General features: G+C 40.2%; 1 protein-coding gene across 2 annotated transcripts in view; it reads left to right on the top strand.

The window, feature by feature from the left end:
• Window positions 1–23,325, top strand: part of NSUN7 (NOP2/Sun RNA methyltransferase family member 7) — a 159,811-nt gene that overhangs the window by 78,088 nt on the left and 58,398 nt on the right. For both annotated transcript variants that reach the window (XM_040335065.1, XM_040335067.1), the window contains exons 5-6: window positions 7,654–7,806; window positions 8,715–8,898. In XM_040335065.1, coding sequence (XP_040190999.1) covers window positions 7,654–7,806; window positions 8,715–8,898 — 337 coding nt within the window. The remainder of the gene's footprint in view (window positions 1–7,653; window positions 7,807–8,714; window positions 8,899–23,325) is intronic.

The following is a 23,325-nucleotide window of genomic DNA, read 5'->3' as shown; positions in this document are numbered from 1 at the left end:
CCATCCAAGAAAGATTACACATTCTTCTCTCATGTCCATAATACCTATTCCAGAATAGATCACCTGTTCACAAACTCTGCCAATGTGCCTTGTTTTAATGCCAGTAAGATTAGTGAGGTGACTTGGTCAGACCACTCTTTGCTATGGACCACATGTGTCTCCTTACAAAACGCCAGGGGTCCCATGACTTGGCAACTAAATGAATCCCCCTCTGTCTGTTTTGATATAGAACTACGTATCAAAGAATATTTTACCATAAATAACTCTGAAGATACTTCCCCTGTAAATAATTGGGAAGCCCATAAAGCTACAATTAGGGGCCATTTCATTCAAATAGCATCCCGAATTAAAAGAGATTCCAATTTATTAATCAAAAACAAAGAGAAGGAATTATCTTCTCTACTTGCCCGCCATAAACGCCCTAATCTAGACCTTAGAAAGAAAATTGATTCCACTCGACTGGAACTAAACCTCCATTTGACCACTAAAGCTGAAAAAAATCTTAGTTGGAACCAAGCTTCCTTCTATACGTCAAAAGACAAACCTGGTACATTATTGGCACGTAATCTTACACCACGGATTTGTCGAACAGTACTCCCTAAAATTAGACAACAAAATGGAAATTTAACACAGAACCCTCAAACTATGATGGAAATATTTCAATCTTACTATTCATCCTTATACTCTGCACAAAGGGATCCTTCCACCAAAGACTTAAACAAATTTTTTGAGGAAGTGTCTCTCCCGTCTTTTTCTGATTCTCATAGCAAGATTTTAGAAGAAGACATCACCATGGCCGAAATAATAACTGCCATAAAACAAGACAATGTTTCTATGGCCCCCGGACCTGATGGCTTCTCAACATCTTATTATAAAAAATTTGCCCCACTAATAGTACCCCATTTAAAAAAAATCGATTTAATACATTCCTGGCACAATATGTTCATATTGACCAAGTAGGTTTCGTTAAGGGTCGACAAGCCGCTGATCAAATCCGTCGAGCTGTTGACTTAATCTCTATCCTACATTCTGATTGGGATAATAGAGGACCTAGATGAGGAATGCTTCTATCTTTAGACCTCCATAAGGCGTTTGACTCCGTTTCCTGGCCCTTCCTCTTCCATATATTGAAGAAATGGAATTGCGGACCGAAATTCCTATGTCTTATTAATGCTTTATATTCCAACCCTTCTGCTCACATTCTGATGTGTGGATATAAGTCGGAACTTTTCCATATAAGAAGGGGTACTAGACAGGGATGCCCTCTTTCCCCTATACTATTCATTCTAACTATGGAATCACTGGCTATAGCCATCCGTTCCAGTCCCAACATCCAGGGTATATTTAGTGGTGGCAAAACACATAAATGTGCTCTCTTTGCTGACGACTTGTTATTATTTATAACCGATCCCATTACAACCTTACCAAACTTATTTTCCACTTTATCTAAATTTGAAAATGTTTCCGGACTGAAAGTTAATCAATCAAAATCTGAAGCGCTAGACGTAAACCTCTCCATCGCTACACGAAATTCAGTACACCAGTCTTCTCAATTTAAATGGTGCACGCTTGCTCTCCCTTATCTTGGAGTTAAACTCACACAAAATATTTCCACATTGTTTAAAGTTAATTATACCCCTCTTTGCAATTCCATTGAACAAGAATTGAAAAATTGGCAGACACATAATCTTTCCTGGTTAGGTAGAATATCAGCTATCAAAATGACGATTCTTCCTCGTTTCTTATACTATTTTCGTACCTTACCAATTCCAATATCATCATCATTTTTTAGGAAACTACAATCGCAAATTTTCAAATTTATTTGGGGTAAAGGTAAATGCAGGGTGGCACACTCTACTCTTCATATCTCCAAATGGAAGGGCGGACTAGGAGTACCCCATTTCTTGAAATACTATAGGGCTGCTCAGATAGTACAACTATATCAAATTTTTTCAAAAACGTATCAACCAGATTGGATACTTCTGGAATCACAAGCTAGTCCTACTATACCTATAGATCTCTTGATGTGGCTTTCAACAAAAGAACGTCGGGCAATTCTAAGTCCTACTTTGTCCCACTCTTTACATCTCTGGAACACAACATGTAAATTATATGCACTGAAATCTTCTCACTCCCCTGTTGCACCTATACTTAATAACCCTCGCTTTCATCCGGGACGAGATCCCCAACAATTTTCATGGTGGGTCAATAAAGGCATTTATAGAATGGCACATTTCATAGATCATAGAGGAATTAAGCCACAGCAATACTTCCAGAAAAAATTGCAAATGCCTCAGACAGAATCCTTACGCCTTTCTCAGATCATTCAATTCATAAAATCGCTTAATACGGATTTGACAGATATAACTTCTAAATCCTTATTTGAAAACAAATGACTCAATAATCCCGATTCGCGTGGGGGAATTTCAGATCTATATAATCTCTTCAATAATAAACAGACAAAACTCTCTTACCAATTATCATGGGAATCAGACCTTGGTGAAACAATAGAGGACAAAATCTGGGAACGCTGGTCGACCATGGTTCACAAGGGGATTCTTAATACTTCCCTTGTGGAAGCAAATTTTAAGGTATTATCCAGATGGTATTTAGTTCCAGCAAAATTGGCCAACATATATCCTGATGCCTCGCCCCTATGCTTCAGAGAATGCGGTCAAGACGGTACCATGTTCCATACCTGGTGGACCTGTCCCAAAGTACAACACTTTTGGGTCAAAGTTTTTACATTAATCCACTCAGTGACTGGACATGATATACCTAGTAATCCTAAAACTGCACTATTTGTAGACTTGTTTGATGGGATTCCTAAGAGTCTTCGGACTCTTATTTATTTTATTCTTTCTGTAGCCAAGATTGCGATAGCGAGTGCATGGAAAACTTCAGTTATTAGTATTAAAGTATTAAAAAGTAAGCTTTCATGGATCATGGTCAATGAAAAGTTGACCAGCATCCTCAAAGACAAGCAAGCGGAATTTGACGAGGTATGGTCCCCATGGATTAATTACCTACAACTACAATGATACGTAGACATGTTCATTGTAATAATATAGGTGTAGATGTATACCTCCAACTCATTGGTAGTGGTTTTATTATTATTATCTCTATACTGAAAAGTATTATTTTTTTTTTATTGAAATTTTACTTACAACTAGATTGATATTATTTGATCTTTAACCTTTGATGATAGTATGATGAGGGAATGGTATCGTAGGGGGAGGATGCTCCATGTTTAAATGTTACGTGAGTCATCATCCCCTCGTGATGCTACTTATTCCCAGATGGAATGTCTGCTAATACAAGATGATTTTCTTGACCTTATACCTTGAAATAGATTGTTATATTAAAATGTGTTTATTATAGCTGTTCTTTCAGTTATACCCACATATTTCGTATGTCCTGGACTATAATTTAATGTTTAACCCCCCTGAACCGCCTTTTTATTTTCTTCTGTTATTCCTAAAATTACAACAATAAAAACATTGAAAGAGGAAAAAATATATATATATTCCAAAAAATAAATTCAGGTGAAATTAACAAATATGTATATGTGAAAAAACATATAAAAGTGAAACAAATAATAAGTGTCCACTTAGTGAAGAAAATTGCAGTAAACTGCCAAGATAAACAGAAATAAGGGCTGCATGTCCACTGTACAAGAAGTATCTGAATGGCAATGAGAGATGTGTAATCTTATCCATAAAAGGGCTCCCAGAACTCTCCCTTTTAGTGAGACCTCATTTAGAATATACTGTGTCCAGTTCTGGAGACTTAACCTACAAAAAGATATTGATAAGATAGTACGAGTCCAGTGACAGGTAACAAAAATGGTGAAAGATTTGGGGGATAAAACATATTGAGAGCGACTTCAGGAACTTATTATGTACAGTCTGGAGGAAGGAAGTAAAAGGGGAGACATGATCGAAATCTTTAAATACATCAAGGGGGTGAATAAGGTTCAGGAAGGCAGTCTTTTCAATATGAAACCAAAATCAAAAACACAGGGACATGACCTCAAACTAACTGGAGGAAAGTTCAAAACAAATCTTAAAAAGTGTTATTTTACTAAAAGGCTGGTTGATGATTGGAATCAACTACCAACAGAGGTAGTGAGACAGTCAACAGTAACCGGCTTTAAACATCCTTGGGATAAACATAAATCTATAGTCAGAAAAAAAAAACGCTTTTCTATGCTTCGAAGTAATATACAGTAATGTAGGATATTTTCACTAAAAGAAATGTAGCATAATACATTCTGGCCTAAAATTGTGAAGAACAAGTGGTGATTAAATACCACCAAAAGAAAGTTCTATTTGTGTGGATAAAATGCTAAAAAGTTAGTTTGGGTATAGAGTTGCATGACCGCGCAATTGTCAGTTAAAAACTGACCTGGGCAGGAAGGGGGTAAAAGTGTTGAAGTGGTTAAATCCCTCTTCTGATACTGTAGTTTACCTTGTGTCAGTGTTTTTGTTTGCCTTGTTTGCTGTATGTCAGTTTATCCTGCTCCTGATCTAGTCCTGTATCCTGCCCTTATATCTGCTCCCCATGTTCCTGTACCCACATTCCTGACTCCCCCTTCCTTGCATCTCTGGTATTCCCTGCAACTTGTGCTTCCTATTTTGTATGCATTTTGTGCATATTGTATACAGTTAGTTTGTTGTTGTTTCTGTTACTTTGTTAGGCATTTTGGTTATAGTGTTGTGGTTCACTTTTTTCACTTTTTTTATGTTCACTGTTTTCTTGTCTGTGCATGTGTTTTTCTTTACTCTTAATAAATTCACTTCACTATATATAATTTGGTCTCAGTTTCCTTGTGTAGCTACACAGATCTGGTCATCTCAGCTGTTGAATCCTGGCAACCTGTAAAGGCACTGTAAACTCCCTGCCCAATCCAGTGGCATAAAATCATTGAAAATGTAATGAAACACTGATCAAACTGCAGTGTTCCCTAAGTTAAATTAGCAGTTTACTGAATTTTTTTATTGGCCGCATTACATTTTTATTTCAAAGAACAATTCTTCATACAATGTTTCCTATTGTTAGAGCTCCTTGCGGAGGAATATTATTGCAAATCTTAGTTTCCTGTTATACTCTTCATTTTCTCATTCCATTACCTTTTGTAATATTTGACCATAAAATAAAACTCCAGTTTTCAAATGCTCATCTGGTGTTTATCTCCCTGGATCCCTCTCTTAATTCAGACAGAACTTATTCTATTGTGGGCGTCCCTTATGAACCATAGTCATATATGTTCTTAATGGATGTAATAAACATCTACCCAATAGAAAATGTGCCATAAACTCGCTGTGTTAGTGAAATCTATAATGTGGACAGCTAAATATAATCAAAGCACAATACTATTCAAATAAAGCTTTTTATTGAATGCACTGGGTGTCACTCACATAACTATTTCAGTCCCAATATGTTTAATAAGCCAAAGGGAAAAATAAAATCATTTTTCATGAGGACAGTCATTTGCATGCACCATAATAAAAACACAGGGCCAGATTCACGTTGCCCGGGCGCAACTTAACTTTTCCGATTTAAGTTACACCGCCGCAATTTTTCCAAGTTAGTGCCCGATCCACAAAGCACTTACCTGGAAATTTATCCTAAATCCGGCCGGCGCAAGGCGGGCCAATTCAAATGGGGCGAGTCCCATTTAAATTAGGCGCGCTCCCGCGCCGGACGTACTGCGCATGCTCCCGACGCAAATTTCCCGACATGCTTTGCGCGAAGTTACGATGCGCCGAGGTTTTGTGAATCGCGACTGGTAAAAAAAAGTTGTGTTGGGAAAAAAAGAGTTGCGCCGGGAATTTAAAAAAAAAAAAAAAAAAATTGACAGCGACGCGGGAAAGACGGGTACACTTTTATATGGTGTACTAATTTTACACTTTGTAAAAGGTACCCTATCTTTGCGACGGCAAACTAACACTTACGGCGACTTAAGGAAGGGAAAAAGCTTCATGGATCTCCGTAAGTGCTAATTTGCATACCCAACGCTGGTTTACAACGAGAACCGCGGTACTGCATCCTAAGATCCGACAGTGTAAGTCCATTACACCTGTCGGATCTTAGGGCTAGCTATGCGTAACTGATTCTATGAATCAGTGGCATAGTTAGAAACAGAGATACGACGGCGTATCAGTAGATATGCCGTTGTATCTCGTTTGTGAATCTGGCCCCTTGTGCCCTAAAAAAAACTTGCAAAGAATATGTACCCCTCAAGTTGCTCTTCATTCAGATGACTTTAATGCCTTTTCTCAAGATTTCTGGTTAACTGAGCTAACCAAGTACAGTCATAGGGGGTTATTTACAAAAGGCGAACCCACTTTGCACTACATGTGCACTGCAAGTGCAGTCGCTCTAAATCTGAGGGGAAGATCTGAAATGAGGGGAAGCTCTGCTGATTTTATTATCCAATCATGTGCAAGCTAAAATGTTGTATTTTATTTTCCTTGCATGTCCCCCTCGGATCTACATTGACTGCACTTCCAAGTGCACTTGTAGTGCAAAGTGGATTTTCCTTTAGTAAATAACCCCCATAGTCTCAGTGAATTATATGCAATATATGAGGCTTTCTTATCTGTACCTTTATAGCCCACAATATACTGCAAACAGGTTAATACGTTGGTTGTGTTTTTTTTTTGTTTAATATTTTTGTGTGTTTTTAAAGGGTTATGTTAAGTTCAAGCTGCAGTATTACCATATTATACTTTGTTTGATGATCAGTAGGAAGAATGTCCCTGTGTTTGGTGCTACGTGGGAAATATGCCCCTTACATTGGTGGTCAGTGGGAAAAATGCCCTTTACATTAGTGCTCAGTAGGACGAACGCCCCTTCCCAATGTCAGTGGGAAAAAATGCCTAGAGGCATTGGACATCGAACTATCCAGGCACAATCAGATGGGGGATCAATCAGCCACAACTCAAGAAACCCCTAGCAAACTCTGGAGGAACCCTAAGGTTTCCCAGAACCCTGACCCACTTGGTGTCATTTATCTTAGCCATGGACCACATTGGGGAGGGGATATGCCCAAGCAAAAGGCCACATTACATACATTTTAGAATGTCTCCATTTCAGGGCTCCCAGCAAACTTTACAATGTATGTGATCATACAGACATCTCTGGATGTCTGCTTTCTCTATCTCCTACCTGTTTAACACTTTAAAATTACCACAGTGTGATCTTTAAGTTTTCATATTGCATTGAAGACTCTAGGAGTCAGAGATATAAAAGAGATAATACTTTGAGTATAAAAATCTCATAACACATTGTTTTTTCTCCCCAGTCTTCCTCTGTGATATCATCTCTGTTTCCAGAATACACTACGTGGTTGTGGTACCTACCTCTTCCACTGTTCTATAGTCTTATACTGCAATGGTAGCCAGCAAAGGTTACTTCCCAAATACACAAAACTCTTGAGAGACCAAAGAAAGTATCCACCACCTGTATTTTCTTTCTCTGTAACTTTATTTTTACTTATAACTTGTACTCTTCAAAAATCAAATTCATCTTGTAAATTAGTCCCTTAGGGTTGGTTTTAGTATAAGAAACAATTGACTTGTGCTTAGAAGCATTACATTTCAAGAAAAAGAAAATAATGTAGTTAATGTCTTATGTTACTTCATTTAGCTATAAAACCAAACTGGCTGCTGCCCTTGCAAAATGCCGAATTAAGTATTCAGCGCCAACCATTGAATATATATTACCAGAGACTGTACGGAAACAGGAACAAAGAGCTTCAACGGTACCACTCTATGCTTGGATCAATACAGCCAAAGTCAGGTATGATGAAGCTTTCCTTTATGCCTGTTTGTGTCTTATTTGATTGACCACAGAGTGACAAGAATAAATAACCCAGTTAGAGTCATGTTATATGTACTAGATGTGGTACCTTCCAGGTTTTGGCTTACACACCTTAGTTTAGAGTCATCTATAACTAAATTTTTTTTAAATTACATTGAAAGTTTCATTACATGTTTTTCTGTTTTTGTAAACTTTTTTTTTATTATGCGTTCCTTTAATAGCAAAGATATATCACAGTTAAAGACTACTCATACTAGTAATGCCATCCTAGCACACCATTCCCCATCCCAACATTGTTTGTTTTAAATAAAATGAAAATAAAAGATAATTCTTGTTTTGTGTCTAGAAACAGTAACACGTCTTTCCTATACACAACTTTTTGTCAGAATTGCTCACTTCTGCTCCTTATTTATTGACTGCCTAAAGCCCCATACACACATGCCAAATTTCGGGAGACATGGGCCTGTTCAATAAAAACGGCGGCCGACATTCAGCCGTGTGTATATCAGTATGTTCGTTTGACCGGCTTCTGTTGAACAAGCATACTGGAGAACCAGCAGTCCACTGGGTTGAAGGAATAAAAAAAACATGTAGTGTGTACCAGACATAACTTGCCTTCCTTCCTGCAAATGGGTGTGAAATTAATGGTCCAGGGATGGCTTTTTGCCTTTTTCCAGATACAGCTTAGCTTGAAGCTAGCAATTCTTCAGCAGTGGCTAGACATCTTATAATCAACACAAAATTAGGTTTTAGTTTTAGTGATCAGTGGCATAAAAATACAGAACATGAAGAGATCCTTGAAAAATTAAATGTTATTTATAACAAATATTGTGATCTGTTTTCCATTCAGAATTGGTTTTAATGTTGTACTGTATTTCTGTAATTAGCCTCACAGAGGTATTAAACACGTTGAAAAAAGAAGGATTCTCTCAGGTGGAATCTCCCTCAGACCTGAATGGATATAAATATTGCCTGGATGAGCATTGCCAGGATTTGCTTTTGTTTCCAACTCATCTTAAAGAAGAGCTGAGCAGCATGGAAATGTTCATTGATTATAAGACTGTAATACAGGTATGCAAACATTTATTAGACTTTCGATATGGAGTTGTATAAAGGCAAGAAGCCTAAACTATGATAAGCGTACATAAGTATATGTAGTACCTGCTTTGCATGCTAATGCGTATATAAGGCTTGTGTATAAAGCATATGTGTTGAGCTGTAAGTATGTATTAGGCATATGAATGACATTGCAGTCAATATTCATTTTAGCTGAACCAACAACTAATCGATGTATGTTTTTTGAACCACTCACACATGGTGGTCAAGCTTAGTGCACAAACTTGGTGCAACTATTATATACAAAATAGAGGTGTAGGCCACATGTTTGTCCTCCTGAGGCCTTGTACACACGATCAGACATGTCCGATGAAAACGGTCCGCGGACCGTTTTCATCGGACATGTCTGCCGGCAGATTTTGGTCTGATGTGTGTACACACCATCAGACCAAAATCCCCGTGGACAGAAAACGCGGTGATGTGGCGGCGACGTGGCGGCGACGTGCGTGACCCAGGAAGTTCAATGCTTCCACGCATGCGTCGAATCACTTTGACGCATGCACGGGATTTCGGCCCAGCGGACATGTCCGATGAGTCGTACTAACCATCGGACATGTCCGACGGACATGGTTACAGCGGACATGTTTCTTAGCATGCTAAGAAACATTTGTCCGCTGGAAACCTGTCCGCTAGCCCAGGAATCCGGTCCGCTAGGCCGTACACACGGTCGGACAAGTCCGCGGAAACTGGTCCGCGGACCAGTTTCAGCAGACATGTTCGGTCGTGTGTACGAGGCCTCACACAGTGAGGATCAGAGGGAAAATAGTGTTTTTCTGTAAATAGGAATCAGCAGGTTGTAGGCAACACCACAGTGGGTAGTCTGCATCTGTTGTCTGAATTATACAGTATATGCCTATTGTGATTAGTAGTGGGAGAAGAATGCCATACTTAAGGGCCCTTTCAGACCGTATGCCCGCTTTTTCATCCATCTGCTTGCGGATGAAAAAGGGACATACATTGGTCCCTATGTGATTGCGGGTGTCAGCAGATAAACATCCGCTGACACCCGTAATCACCCGCCTCCGCAAAGATCCAGTTTTGCAGACGGAAGAATGTCCTATTTTTTCTTCCGTCTGACGATCGGATAAACACAGACACACGGTCCGTGTTAATCTGATCCCCCCATAGGGGAGAGCGGAGAAAAGACAGGGCGGTCCCTGCACAGTGTGCGGAGACCGCCCTGTCATCCGACGGCTCAGCGGGGATCTACGGAGCGATCCCCGCTGAGCTTACGGACACACGGAGGCGGATCATTACTGATCCGCCCTGTGTGAAAGGGCCCTTAAGGTGCAGAGATCCTTTGTAAGGTTTTGTGTTTCGGCTAGAGAACATGCAAGGAACAAAAGTTCATAAAGAGTCTATAAATATGTTTTATTGATTTTATAGGAGACAGTCAACATGTTTCAGGGTTAAAATCCTTTACCCTTCATCAAAGCTTTCGAATATTTCTGAATGTCAGGTGGACTATAAAAATAGCTCCTGGATTAGTTGATCGAAATCAGGAGTACAGGGTGTTAATTGGTGTCTTTGTCAGCAATGGGACAGCATATTACTTTGCAGGTGAACTACAGTTCATCTGAGCACAACAAACCAAAAATGCTGTTTAATTCATTTTTAATATTCAAAGCAAATACACCCATCCATTCACGTGGGTCCAATGTGAGTCGGACTCAATAAACTGATTTGCAAGGCCAGTGATGTTGTTGGATTGGAATTGGAGTCTTTTACAACATTGTTCGAGAGGAGAATGTTGTTCAAGTTATGTTCTATCTTGGACAACTCCATCCTACCCACTCCACAATACGCTAGTCAGTCTGTGGAGTACCATCAGTGACAGACACCCACAATCCACCACAGAGTGACACAGGAAATAATTTTTGCCTGTGGCGATCAAGATATATGCCATAATTATTTTCTGTGAGGGCTGGAGGTGAAGATTTACTGGTAATTCTGGCTGTTTATGATCAGGATTTTGTGTTGTTTTTATAGTATGTTGATATTGTGTTGGTTATTATCTGGGGTGGCGTTAGAGAAAGTGGTGTATTATTTGTATTTGGTAGATTGCCTGTTATTTTAATCTGGTATTTATTCTATGTTGTATTTTAATTGTATGGATGTTTTATTTGTAGTGTACTTTTAATCTTGTTATTTGGTGTTAATTTATTCGTAATTTTGTTGTGTTTTGCATCTTGTTCAGTCTATTGTTGTGATCTTGTGTTGTCTTTGTTAAGTGTGTCTGTATTGTAACAATTTCCCAATTTTCCTTAGGATTAATAAAGCATTCTGCATGTCTCCATGCTTTATTTTGTTGCGAAATCACTTTGAGAAACACCCCCTAGCATTTATGGCGCTGTGGCCATCTTGAGTAAGGGCAGATGAGTCATGTAGCATTTACTTCCTGTAATCCACCTGTCTTTAGAGCAGGCATGCAGATGGGAGAGGGTGTACTTAGCTAGGAAACTCCTTCTCTCATCCTCCCCTATTGAAGACTCCTGGGATGTATGACATCATTTGCCTAGGCATGGAAACCAAGAAGTAACTGAAGAAATTTGAAAAAGTAATTTAAAACAAGCAATTATGATATGCTTCCCTATCCATTTACTAATGCTAGTAGCATAAGGATTAAAAGTAGTGAATGTTGATTGAGAGAGCGAAGTTCCACTTAAAGAACCTTTGTTCTTGAGGCTTTCTCTAGCTAAAGCAATAAGCTTGACATGGGTTCTAATCCTTTCCCCCTCAACTCAAATCTTTAAAAATAAAAAGGTTTTAGCCAGATACACAATTAAAAAAATACTTTCCATATCTAGTTTGTATTTGAGTTAACCAGGACAGCTTAACGTTTCCAGGTTTTTAGCTTTTCGAGAGAGACAGAACCCTGGGCGAGGGCCCTTTATGTCTTCCACTGACAAAGGAATCAAGTGCAGAGGTGAGTAAGTTGAAAATAGTTATACTGGTCTTTGATAAAAAAAGGATTACATTTACAAGTGCATGAGTGCGGCTAAACAATTAGTAACCATAAAACGATTGATTAGGCAACCCTAATGGTCATGCGTCATTCCCTACTCAATGAACGTGGGCTGCCAGACATTGATATTTGTCTTGGAAGCATTTTTGTCCTCTAGTTTAGGAAACCGCACATAAAAGCTGCAGAGCTCCCAGAAGAGTGTGTGTGATTTATAACTCTATTGTCCACTCTCGGCAGACTTGGAAGAATTGTGAACACAGAGGCACAATATCAGTGCATCAGTGAGAGGGTTGCTCAGCAACATGTTTATGTCAGGCTGTTTATCACTGCAAACAGAAGCTGCCCAGTTTGGGAGCTTGATCTGTTAATCCCTAGAAGGACAATGCCAACATGAAATATATTGCCTTTCTGTGAGCGTTTTTTACTTTGAGTGCTGCATGGGCAGAGATAGTGTAGGAGTACAATAAGTCACCATGGTAACCATCATAAAGAGACAAGATATGCGTAGACCACGTACTGTATTGTCTGCAGGGACATTAACAGGTTTATGTCTTGGGAGCAAAGTTACAGACCCCCTTTTACTGCCTGCGTGTCACTTCTGTTATTTATTTAATGTATTTTATAAATTGGCAAGTTAAACGTATTGTAACTAGCTAACAGATTTAACAGGTTGTTAAAATACCTCTGATAATATCAATGTAACTCCTCCAAAGTCTAAATGTGACAAATGTAAAAGGAAATAACAACCCTGCTCAGTTGTTCAAAAGATATTTCACCAAGGAATGTGCCATTCTGACTAATATAAAGACATATTGTGGCCAACAAGTAGCCATTGCTGTTGCTCCCAAGACTTAACAGACTCAAAGAAACATATTGCCATCGTTGGTAGTGAGTATAATTGCTTTTTAAATATGTTTTTCATTTACAGAAAGACATACAAACTTAGAAGGTAGAGTGATAGTGGTTTTGATCCAGTATAAGGTACTTGACTTAAGAAATGTATCATTGTACACAAAGTAGTAGACAAGGATAATGGAACCATACAAGGTAAGATACTAGCCCAACTGATGAAAAGTTAGGGGCCACAAGATGCGTAGAGGCTGCCATGCAATTAAGGGAAGATCACAAATTCCAGATCCTCATGTCCATAAACAACATAAGCTTGTCTATTTATTCATTACATGCTGAAACGTATTCAGAATGTAAAGAGAATGAAGGTATACTTTAGGTCTTGGTGAGACATGTATAATACTGCTGCCAGAGAGACAAGCCAAGAATTCTGAAGGAAGATAGAAATGAGGAGGAGAGAAAAAGAGAAAGAAAGAGGGAGAGGATATGTGTCCTACCATGAGGAGGAGTTGACAGGGATGAAGTTCACAATTTCTTTAGTGATGTGTAGATTTGGATCAAGGGGTCGCAAATATTGTTAAATTTTTTAGGGTGTTGTGTATTCTGACTGATAGGAGCTTCGTGGTTTGTACCTTTTTAACTTAGCTGAGAAGTTCCAATTTGGTGAAACGGGTTGCAGGTTGCTTCCACTTTAGTTCTATTAGACATATTGTAGCTGTTAAAATGTGGGAGGTAAGTTAATCTGGTTTTAGTATGTGCGGAAACAAGAATCATAGTATATAGTGGGTGGGATCAAGGGGGTTAGCTGTGAGCCGTGAATCCTTTGGATTATTTATTTAACGATAAACCAAAAGGTCTGTACACAGACATGACGTGAGACATGACCAGTATATGTGAAAAAGGGAGCCTCCTGCTGATTGTCATCTCCAGTAGGAGTTAAAGGTAGAAGAATAAATTATGTGGAACTGTTCCAGTGCCTTCAAAGAGTATTCATACCCCTTGAAATTTTCCAGCATTGTTCAATCCATCATCTAAAAATGGAAAGAGTATGGCAAAACTGCAACAGCAAACCTACCAAGACATGGGTGTCCACCTAAACTGACAGGCTGGGCAAGGAGAGCATTAATCACAGAAGCAGCCAAGAGACTCCACAAATCTGGCCTTCATGGAAGAGTGGCAAGAAGAAAGCCATTGTTGAAAGAAAACCATAAGAAGTCCATTAGCAGTTTGCGAGAAGCCGTGAGGGGGACAGAGCAAACACGTGGAAGATGGTGCTCTGGTCAGATGAGACCAATATTGAACTTTTTGGCCCAAAAGCAAAACGCTATATGTGGCGGAAAACTAACACTACACATCACCCTGAACACACCATCCCCACTGTGAAACATGGTGGTGGCAGGATCATATTGCGGGATGCAAGAAAGCTGGTCAGAGTTGATGGGAAGATGGATGGAGACAAAATCAGAGCAATCTTAGAAGAAAACCTGTTAGAGTCTGCAAAAGACTTGAGACTGGGGTGGAGGTTCACCTTCCATCAGGACAACAACCCTAAGCATATAGCCAGAGCTACAATGGCATATTCATGTATTAGAATGGCCCAGTCAACGTCCAGATTGAGAATCTGTGGCAAGACTTGAAAATTGCTGTTCACAGACTCTCTCCAACCAATCTGACAGAGCTTGAGCTATTTTGCAAAGAAGAATGAGCAAAAATGTCACTCTCTAGATGTGCAAAGCTGGTATTGACATCCCCAAAAAGACTTGCAGCTGTAATTGCAGCGAAAGGTGGTTCTACAAAGTATTGACTCATGGGGGCTAAATACAAATGCAGGCCACACTTTTCAGATATAAAATATTATGAAAAACATTTATCATTTTCCTTCCCCTTTACAATTATGTGCCACTTTGTGTTGGTCTATCACATAAAATCCCAAAAAAACACATTTACGTTTTTTGTTGTAACATGACAAAATTTGAAAAATTTCAAGGGGTATGAATTAATTTTTCAAGGCACTATATAATATATACAGTGTTTCACAAAAGTGAGTACAAAAATTTATGGGTGAACTCCCGCTTTAAGTAGGAACCCATATTCCTGAAGGTTGGCACACAATACCCCCCCCAGTGATGTGTCAAGATAGTTTTTTGTCTGATTTTCAGAAAACCTGCAGCGTGGATGAGTTAAGCAGGAAAAAAAAGTATTAAGCATTTACCTTAAAAGCATTTCCTTGCGAGTGGGTGTCTTCTCGATTTCCGCCACTAGAGGGTGTAAAGAGTCATGTTTTACTCACCAAGCTCCAGACAGTGTCAGATCAGTTCAGACAACACACTCTCCGCTGCAGAGCTCTGCCATGGAGCGATCAGGTCCTTTCCTCACTGCCATGATGCAGGAGAATCCTGCTTCCTCTCAGAGACGCCAGACCTCCCTGGGTCACGGGGGCACGCTTTATGGGGGCAAGGAGGAAGGGGCGGGCACATCATCCACAGCATTTTGAAAGCAGGCAGAAACATGTAAAAGCCTCTCAAACCAGCAGCTCTCCCCTGATCAGGGACACAGCGACTTGTAAAGGGCACGTAAGGTCTCTATGTGGTTGGTTATCTGGACACCCCCAAGAGAGGACACCCACTGGGCATGAAACTGTGTGTTTAGTTGCATACTGTATGTAAAAGGCTTAACTAGCACAGTAGTATATGCTGTTAATAGCACCTTGGCTTTGTTGCTTGGTAATATGTCTTCCCAAAGAAAAAATACAGGGGCTAAAAAAGACAAAAAAGCATAGCCACCTGAGACGAGAGCCTCTAGCCGGGCCTGCTTGGTACTTTCCTCTCCAGTAATATATGACACACCTGCACAGGATGAGCCATTGACTTCATTAGGAGCAACAGCCTCTCCTGTAGTGCCTGGGCCTGCATAGGTCACTGAGAACTTTTTGGCAGTAACCTTTAACAGTTTAGAAGGAATCGCAAAGTCCTTGCAAAAGGACAAAAAACGAAGCAGAGCTCCTTCTGTTACTTCAGATCTCCCTTCAGAAAGGTCTGAAGATGATGAGGATGAGGAGGACATAGCACCATCAGAGGATAAGGATGAGAGATCTGGGATTTCAGAAGAACCTTTTTCTGCTTCCCAGGTTCTAAAAATGCAGGTGCAATATTATACGGAAAAGTACGCTTTGCATTTAAATTACCTTCTTTAGAGTTAACTGATTCACCTGTCTCCTCTCTGGGTTCATTGAAATCCCCACAGGCTGCATGTTCCTTTCAGCTTCATCCTTTATTGGAGAATCTGATATACGCAGACTGGAAGCATCCAGATAGGCGTTTTTCTCCTCCTAGGAAGTTTGAAGTTCTCTATCCAATGGAGGAAAAGTTTACAAAGAGGTGGAGTCTGTCTTCAGTAGATGCGGCTATTTCTTGTGTAAATAAAAGCTTAACCTGTCCTGTGGACAATGCCCAGGTATTTAAAGATCCTTTTGAGAAAAAGTTGGAATCTTTACTGAGGTCTTCCTTTCTCCTGGCGGGCGCAGTGACCCAACCTGCTGTGGCGGCAGTGGGTATGTAAAACAAAGACAAATCTCCTGCGCTCCGGTATTTTTTGGAAAGGTGTTTGAAGAAAAGGTGAAACTCAATTGCAACTCAAAAAGGTATCTTCCAAAGTCTTGCAGCCCTCCTCTGAATCGTTGGAATTCATAAAACTAAAAGAGACAAAAAAGGAAAAACGGAGGGCGCACCGACCTAGTGTGATACTGATTGGTGGATTTTATTAAAATAGTAAAAACAAATCATAATACTCACAAAGAGAGTGTTAAAAACAGGCCTTGAGTAACAATGCAGCAAAGAACCAACACCATCGGCATAACACGATATTGTTTCGATCCGTGACCGTGGCTAGGGCTGACGCGTTTCAGGGGAGAACCCCTTTCCTCAGAGCTAAGTGGTCTGCAGTGCTTCCTCACCAAGGGACTTGTCTCAATAAATACTAACTTTAGGTAAGTGGTAAAAACACCCCTCCCATAAAGAAGGAGGTGCATGGCCGGGAACCCACCCACATGTCCACCACCTTTCCCTTCCCCTCTCTCCATGTCTATATCCAGCCATCAGTAGTGTGAATACACCATCCAGAATGCACTACACCTAGCAATGTATACAGAAATGTAAATACAAATAACTACCACAATATGACAACAATATATATACACCACAATATAAAAGTCCTTTTCAATCAGAGCACTCAGCAGGTTGCTGCCTCCAGGTACATGGTTACATCAAATCTGTAAGGTGCCAAAGTGTAGTGAAGCATCTCAAAGTCAACACTTCCAATAAGGGGCTATATACATGCTCACATGTGCCACACGAGCCCCACTTACAGTGCTATGCCTACCTTTCCTATACGAGGTGGCCTGAGGTGGCTGCTGGAACGCACGCCCAACGTGAAGGAAGTCTGGTGCGCTCCAGCCGGGTCTGCGTTCCACTGCGCATGCGCGTGACGTCATTAACGCCGCGCGCGGCGCATATACGATGACAATGCGCTCCAGCTTGTAGAGCCAGCAGACTGGAGCGTCTCATTCCCTGCTAGATGGCACGTTCCCATAGGGGAGAGTTAGACTGTTGCCATCTAGTGGTGGAAAGTGAATGCTAACATTCAGTGTCGCCTCTATACAGCAGGGTATCATCACTGAATGACCAACCACCAAAAGGAAGGGAGGAGGGAGGGGAGAGGAGGAATTTTAGGGGGAAGTATATTACGTGGAGCGAGCCACCAGCCTTGTGCAAGTATAGAATTGCACACCCATTGCATAAAAGACATATATTATATAATATTTTAAAATCTAACTTTTAAAATGGACACATAATACATAATTTAAAAAGAATTGATTATTGATTATTATTAGATTCCAGTTAAAAATGAAACACCATTTAATTCAGTTAAAAACCACATAATTTCAAATGATAATAATAATAATGTTACCTATGGTCATATGCCCAGCCTTAATGGTATGGATACACACTCACAGAGGTCCCAGGTGATGGTAAATAGAAAGACTGCAGACCCTCCAGATATCTACATAGCTAACCGTGCAATCATACTGTTACAACCTCCCACAGTGCCCCTAGGGACACCTACAAAAGGTATCCCCAATGGTACTACATATGATTTTGTGAATCGACTAGACTAAATATAAAAATGAAAATAAATAAATAAATGAAAAATGAATAAAAAATCAATTAATTAAATGGATGTAGGCCACGATGGACAGGTGGCATAGACATCCCTTTAGACCATTTAAATTATTATCTATTTTGCATTACTAGATGATTAGTAAATGAATTACTATTGTACTGGCTATATTACCCATCTATTTATTTTGAGGAAAAAAAGGGGGGTAGCTTTGGAATTTAGTATATGAATAATTTTAGATGATTTTGAGGGAGAAAGGGATTGTAGGTGTAACATCTCTGATGTTTCCCTGTACAGAACGAGCGCAGCTGAGCCTTCTACAAGCAGCTGCGCTCCGTTCTGCAAGACATCTGCGTCACTTCCGGTGCGCGGACGTTTGCGCTCCAGCGTGGAACGCGGAAGTGCGACTCTGCCTCCTTCCTCGATTTCCCCGCGAATTCGGGGCTATTTAAACTCCTTAGAGATGGCGGTAGGGTGTTCGGTTATTTTGTCGGATCCCTGCCGCCAGTCAAGGAACACTACCTCCCAGCACCGAGCCCTGGAACCACTGCTGTACTCCTCTCCAGCCAATATCCATACCTCAGATCTCTACCTCTCTAATCCACATGCTGCATGCCTGTTTGTTACTACACCCAGCCTCAGCTTGACAGGAGAACCATTGCTTCCTGGATTCTTGGACCCTTTTACCTAGCAACTACATACATCCCCTGGTGAACAACTACTACCAGCTGAACCGCAAGTATCTTGAATTACAATAGTTCCCTGCATTATAACCAGATATCTGTTGTTCTCAAGCTGTTGGGATTATACTAATGAATGCTGATCCTTTTGGGCTATATTCTAACCACAAACTGAGGGATTGTTTTCTATAGATAAAACTACTCCATAATATTGTGAATTAACAATATGACTGCCAGAGTTTAAATACTTGCTGCATTCAGACTTTTCTCAAATTACACTGTGTAGCAAAGTTAATACAATCTCCATACTTCAGCTGCTGCTGGGATAGCTCATATACTTTTATACTCACATGAGGTTGTGATGATTTAACCCCTAAACTTTCTGATACATATGAGAGTGCATTGGTGGTTTACCCTGAGAAACCTCTTTCTGCTGAGTTCCAATCATACCTGTTATTAATAAATTCTCAGGAGTGTTACATAATAACCGAACCTAATAAAACCATACAAGATAGGAACCATGGATCCAGCAGACCTTGCTAACCACCTAGTTGGACTTTCACAAAGAGTGGATAACCTCACTACTACTATGAATGAATTACGTTTTGAAAATGAAGCATTACGCAACCAAAACCTTGCATTACCCCGAGAGAGACCTGAACCTAAGGTCTGCCCCCCAGAACCCTTTTCAGGGGACCGGAAAATTTTTCGCCAATTCATTAGTGCTTGCCGTCTCATGTTTGATTTACGCCCCCGCACCTACCATTCAGACAGGGTTCGTATCCTTACACTTATATCCTACCTAAGAGGAGAACCTAGAATCTGGGCTGATGCATATGTGGAAGAACATGGTGATTTATTGGGGGCTTTCAATACATTTTTGGATGAGATGTCACTTTTATATGAAGATCCAAACAAACAACTTACTGCAGAGAACTTTATCAGGAGCCTCAAACAGGGGAAAAGACCCGTAGAGGATTTTATTTCGGAATTCAAGTGTTGGAGTAGAGAAACACAATGGACAGATATTGCTCTTCGTAATCAATTCAGATTAGGACTATCCGAATCTATGAAGGATGAGATAGCTCGTGTAGAGCTTCCTCCGTCCCTTGAGGACCTCATGCATTTATCCCTTACCATTGACCGACGTCTCCGTGAAAGGAAGGCTGAACGCTTCAACACTTATCTTCCCCCACAATTCAGAAGATCTAAATCTCCCCCAAAAGAGGTTCCAATGGAACTTGGAGCTGTCAGGGCTCCTTTATCATTTGCTGAGAAACAACGCCGCAGAGCTCATAACCTCTGCCTCTACTGTTCCGCTCCAGACCACATGGTCTCCACTTGCCCACTCCTCAAGAAGAATTCCGAAGGTAACTTTTTAAACATAAGTAAGACTAATCCAACAGGAAATACTACTAATCGTTTTGTTTATGTCACTCTTACCTTACAGTGGGATCAAGAAAGACTTAGGATTGATGCAATGGTGGATACCGGCGCTTGCGGAAATTTCATTGATTTAGGAATTGTAAAGTCTAATAAAATTCCTTGCATGGTTAAACAAAATCCTCTTTCTGTCACTTTTATTGACGGTTCAAGTTCCATTTCGGGCCCTATTTCCTCTCAAACCTCACCCCTACTGGTCACTTGTGGCAATGACCATACAGAGACTCTTGTCTTTGATGTCATTCCATCTCCATTGTTTCCAATAGTCCTAGGATTACCTTGGTTAATACTCCATCAGCCAACTTTCCTTTGGACTAACCTCTCACTTAATCTAAATTCTACATATTGCCAGGAGAATTGCTACCCTATTCTTTCGGTTCTGTCCACAACAGTTGACTCAATAGATCTCCCTAACTATCTACAAGATTTCTCAGATGTTTTTAGTAAAACCAAGGCAGAGATTCTTCCACCCCATCGTATTTACGACTGTCCTATAGATCTCATTCCTGATACACCTGTACCAACTGCACGTATTTATCCTCTATCCCAACCAGAACTTGTACACCTGAAGGATTACCTTGATGAAAACTTAAAAAGGGGTTTTATCAGACCATCCACATCTCCTGCAAGTGCAGCTATGTTTTTTGTTAAAAATAAAGATGGTTCACTACGTCCGATCATTGACTACCGTCGTCTCAATAGCATCACTATTAAGAATCGCTACCCTCTTCCTCTCATTCCAGAACTCATCGAACGTCTTCAAACTTCAAAAGTTTTCACAAAACTAGACCTTAGGGGTGCCTATAACCTGATCAGGATTCGTCCAGGTGATGAGTGGAAGACCGCTTTCAAGACTAGATACGGTCTCTTTGAATACACTGTAATGCCATTCGGTCTGTGTAACGCACCCGCCACTTTTCAGTGGTTCATAAATGACATTTTTCGAGATCTGCTTGACATCTGTGTTGTGATATACTTGGATGACATCCTGATTTACTCTGATACACTTGAGGAACACACTAAACATGTCCGTTGGGTTTTGGCCAGGCTCAGAACGCATTCTTTATATGCCAAACTAGAAAAATGCGTTTTCAGTCAGTCAAGTATTTCCTTCCTTGGATACCATATTACTCCTCAGGGCATCCAGATGGAACCCTCTAAAGTAGAATGTATCCTCTCCTGGCCAACTCCCAACTCTAGGAAGGCCCTTCAACGTTTTCTCGGTTTCTCAAACTACTATCGCAAATTCATCAAAGATTTTTCAGCAATTGTCAAACCATTGAGTGCCCTTACTAGCACGAAGATACCTTTTACGTGGTCAAAGGAAGCCCAGATTTCTTTTGACACTCTTAAACAATGCTACACTTCAGCTCCCATCTTACAATTACCCAACCCACAATACTACTTCACTGTGGAAGTAGACGCCTCTCATTATGCTCTTGGAGCTATACTTTCTCAACGTCCAAGTCTATCTGAACCTCTACACCCAGTAGCTTTTTTTTCAAGGACCTTGTCTTCAGCAGAGAAGAATTACCCCATTGGTGAAAAAGAACTTCTTGCAATTAAAGATGCACTACAAAATTGGAGGCACCTATTGGAGGGTAGTAAACACCCAATTACCATCCTTACAGACCACCGTAATTTACAGCATTTGAAAACATGTAAGACACTCTCTGCCCGTCAAGTTAGGTGGAGTTTATTCTTTGACAGGTTTAATTTTTTCATATCTTATAGGCCTGGTTCACAGAACATCAAGGCTGACTCTTTGTCCCGCATGCATGAAAACCAGAACACTGAGATTCCTCCTCTATCTATAATTCCTTCAGACCGTTTCATTGGAATCTCTTCGTCTTTTAGACAGTTAATCTCACAGTCACTCTCCAAAGATCTCTCTTGTCTACCAAAAAATCTTACCAGACTGCCAGATGGAGTGTATACTTTCAATAATAAGGTTTTCGTTCCTCCTAAATTACAAATTACACTTCTCAAACATCTTCATGATTCACCATTAGCCGGCCATCCCGGAATCAATAAAACCATCCATCTTGTTAAGAGAGACTACTGGTGGCCTAATATGACTAAAACAATCCACACTTATGTTAATTCATGTGAGATTTGTGCTCGTAACAAGCATTCTAGGAGACCCCCTTCTGGTCTACTCACTTCTATTCCAGTACCCAACAGACCGTGGGAAGTTGTGTCGATGGACTTCATTGTTGAACTCCCTAAGTCAAACGGTGCTAACACTATCATGGTTACAGTAGACCTTTTGACCAAAATGGCACACTTCACTCCTTTAAAGAAGTTACCAACTTCCCATGAAACTGCAAAAGCTTTCATTACCAATGTTCTTAAATTACATGGACTACCCTCTCAAATCATATCTGATCGTGGAACTCAGTTTATTTCTAAATTTTGGAAGGCTTTATGTAATACTCTGAAAATTGACCACCGCATGTCCACTGCATACCACCCACAAACAAATGGACAAACTGAACGAATTAACCAAATCCTTGAACAATACTTACGATGTTACTGTACACATCTACAAGATGATTGGTTTCAATTACTACCCCTTGCTGAATTCTCTTATAACAATTCTGCCAGTTCTTCTTCTCGATTTACACCATTTTTTGTTAATTATGGTTTCCACCCCAACAGTCTCCCAACCAATCACCCCCCAAACAGTGTTCCAGCAGTTAATCAATATCTCACGACTTTAAAGAACACACTAGACATCTTACGGTCTAACTTAAAATTTGCCCAACAAAGACAAAAGCGATACTACGACTCTCACAGATCGACACCACCTGAATATAAGGTTGGCGACTTGGTTTGGCTTTCCACGCGAAATCTTCACCTTAAAGTACCTTCAAAAAAATTAGGCACTCAATTCGTTGGACCATTCCAAATATCCCATTTGATCAATCCGAACGCTGTAAAATTACTTCTACCCCCGGATTGGAAGATACATTCCTCATTTCACGTTTCCCTCATTAAACCTTTTATTTCTAACCCATTTCCTAACAGACAGCCAAACCCTCCTCCTCCTGTCGAGGTACATGGTGAGATTGAATACGAGGTTGAAAAGATCCTGGATTCGAGGAAACATGGTTCCACCCTTCAATACCTGATACATTGGAAAGGTTATGATCAACTTAATGACTCTTGGGAGAATTCTTCAAACATACATGCTCCTCGCCTGATTAGACAATTTCATCTTAGGTATCCTAATCGCCCCTCTCTTTCTAGGAGCACTGCTGGTGCCCC

Source organism: Rana temporaria, chromosome 1, assembly GCF_905171775.1.
Source record: "Rana temporaria chromosome 1, aRanTem1.1, whole genome shotgun sequence".
NCBI classification, from domain to species: domain Eukaryota; kingdom Metazoa; phylum Chordata; class Amphibia; order Anura; family Ranidae; genus Rana; species Rana temporaria.
Note: the sequence above shows the minus strand (reverse complement) of the source record. Positions and strands in the feature narration are given on the sequence as shown.